The following is a 2,808-nucleotide window of genomic DNA, read 5'->3' on the forward strand; positions in this document are numbered from 1 at the left end:
CCGGGCTGGGGATTCGAACCCGCCACCTTAGGTGTACGTGGCTGGTGCCTTAGCCGGTTGAGCTATAGGCGCTGAGCCAACAGATCAAATTTTAATGTCGTTCATACAAATAGTTATTTTTAATTTATGGAATAAAAGGCTAGGCATGGTGGCTCATGCCTAGCACTCTGTGGGAGGCTGAGGCCTGTGGATTGCTTGAGCTCACAAGTTTGAGATCAGCCTGAGCAAAAGTGAGACCCTGTCTCTACTAAAAGTATAAAAACTGAGGCAAGATGATCTCTTGAGCCCAGGAGTTGGAGGTTGCTGTGAGCTATGATGTCACAGCACTCTACCCAGGGTGACAGCTTGAGACTCTGTCTCAGAAAAAAGAAGCAAAACAAAAAAATTATGGAATAAAAAAATAAATGAAAGCCAAGGTAAGAGGATTGCTTGAGGTCAGGAGTTTAAAACCAGTCTGGGCAAGAGTGAGAACCTATTTCTACTTAAAATAGAAAAAATTAGCCAGGTATTGTAACATGCACCTGTAATCCCAGCTCCTGGGGAAGCTGAGACAGGAGGATTACTTGAGCCTAGGAGTTTGAAGCTGGAATGAGCTATGATAATGATACTGCACTCTAGCCTGGGTAATAGACCAAGACCCTGTCTCCCCCCTCCCAAAATGAATAACTCTCACTTTTCCACTTCCATCCCAATAATGGAAAAAATGAGCAAAGGACAGGACAAGGAGCTTAAAAAGGCAGAAACATAATTATCCAATAATTATGAAAATAAGTTTAAAATCACCATTAGTGTATGCAATGAAAATTATAACAGTATCATTTTATCTAGTTATAAACTTTAAAAAATTACTCTGGCAGCGCATAAATAAATTTATATTTATTTTGGGATGGCGCCTGTGGCTCAGAGGAATAAGGCACTGGCCCCATATGCCGGAGGTGGCGGGTTCAAGCCCAGCCCTGGGCAACAACTGCAAAAAAAAAAAAATTCTATTTATTTTATTGTGATAAGAGCACCTAATATGAGATTTACCATCTTACCACCTTTTTTTTTCTTTTTTTTTTTTTTTTTGCTGTTTTTGGCTGGAGCTGGGTTTGAACCCACCACCTCTAGCATATGGGGCCTGCGCCCTACTCCTTTGAGCCACAGGTGCCACCCTAATATATTTTCTTTTTTTTTTTGGTTGCAGCCATCGTTTGGCGGGCCCGGGCTGGATTCAAACCCACCAGCTCAGGTGTATGTGGCTGGCGCCTTAGCTGCTTGAGCCACAGGTGCCGAGCCACCCTAATAAATTTATATTTAGAAACTGAATGTGAGGGCAGTGCCTCTGCCTCAAGGAGTAGGGCGCTGGCCCCATATACTAGAGGTGGTGGGTTCAAACCCGGACCTGGTCAAAAAAAAAGAAACTGAATGTGAGCTGGGCGTGGGCTCACACTTGTAATCCTAGAGCTCTTGAAGGCCAAGGTGGGTGAATTGCTTAAGCTTAGAGTTCAAGACCAGCCTGAGCAAGAGCAAGACTGCGTCTCTACTAAAAGTAGAAAAACTAGCTGGGCATTATGGAAGGTGCCTGTAGTTCCAGCTATTTGAGAGGCTGAGGCAAGAGTGACCTTGAGTCTAAGAGTTTGAGGTTACTGTGAGCTATGACACCATGGTACTCTATCCAGGGCAACAAAGTGTGACTGTCTCAAAAAAATAAAAAAAGAAACTGACTGTGAAAGTAAATTGGTATTACCTTCCAGCGAACTGGAAGGAATTATCAACATGTTGAAAGTGAATTCTTCATTACTGCAACAATTCCAATTCTAGAAATTTATTGACTTGGGTATGATTTTGTCCTACAAGAGTACCTAGGGTATGACCACTAAGTACTGTCTGTCACTTTGACAGAGTGGCTATCCCACAGCAGAGAACCAAGCTGAGGCTGAACAAGCTCTTCAGGAAATGCGGGACCTCCTTACAAACTTGGGACAGGAGATTACCAGAGCCTATGAAGACAAGAAGAAGCAGGATGAAGCCGAGGCCCAGGCAAAGCTACAAGAGTCAAAGATGCAGCAGGGACCAGAGACTCACAAAGAGTCCCTGGCACCTAGCGAGGGCCCAGGAGGAAAACAGAATGAAGGTAGGTTCTGGTGTGGATATAGTCCTTTAACTAGGTATAAGTTTCCAAATGTGATAAGAAATAAGAGTGGGCTTGGCACCTGTAGCTTAGCCGCTAGGGCACCAGCCACATATACTAGAGCTGACAGGTTCTAATCCAGCCCAGGCCTGCCAAAAAACAATGACAACTACAACCAAAAAATAGCTGGGCATTTTGGCGGGTGCCTGTAGTCCCAGCAACTTGGGAGGCTGAGGCAAGAGAATCGCTTATGCCCAAGAGTTTGAGGTTCCTGTGAGCTGTGACACCATGGCACTCTACCAACGGCGATATAGTGAGACTCTGTCCCCCTAAAAAAGAAACAAGAGTGTGTTCTGAATATTGTGTTAAGCTGTAGGGCAGTTAGCCATAACCTTACAGAATGTATTATATTCTGGTTGATTAACATGGAACCTGATTTCAGATTCCAACACTTTGCACGAGGACTTGAAAGTTTGTTTGTTGGCTTGGTGCCTGTGGCTCAAGTGGCTAAGGCGCCAGCCACATACACCTAAGGTGGCGGGTTCAAATCCAGCCTGGACCTGCCAAATGACAAAGATGGCTGCAACCAAAAAATAGCCAGGCGTTGTGGCAGGCCCCTGTGGTCCCAGCTACTTGGGAGGCTGAGGCAGGAGACTCGCTTGAGCCCAGGAGTTGGAGGTTGCTGTGAGCTGTGA

The 2,808-nt window shown here is 45.1% G+C and overlaps 1 protein-coding gene across 1 annotated transcript in view; it reads left to right on the top strand.

Moving 5' to 3' along the window:
• The window catches only part of GLE1 (GLE1, RNA export mediator), a 55,057-nt gene that overhangs the window by 33,206 nt on the left and 19,043 nt on the right, over nucleotides 1–2,808 (top strand). Inside the window, exon 7 of the mRNA XM_003785353.3 lies at nucleotides 1,885–2,116. Coding sequence (XP_003785401.1) covers nucleotides 1,885–2,116 — 232 coding nt within the window. The remainder of the gene's footprint in view (nucleotides 1–1,884; nucleotides 2,117–2,808) is intronic.

Source organism: Otolemur garnettii, unplaced genomic scaffold (genome assembly GCF_000181295.1).
Source record: "Otolemur garnettii isolate 467f Iridium unplaced genomic scaffold, OtoGar3 scaffold00014, whole genome shotgun sequence".
Lineage (NCBI taxonomy): Eukaryota > Metazoa > Chordata > Mammalia > Primates > Galagidae > Otolemur > Otolemur garnettii.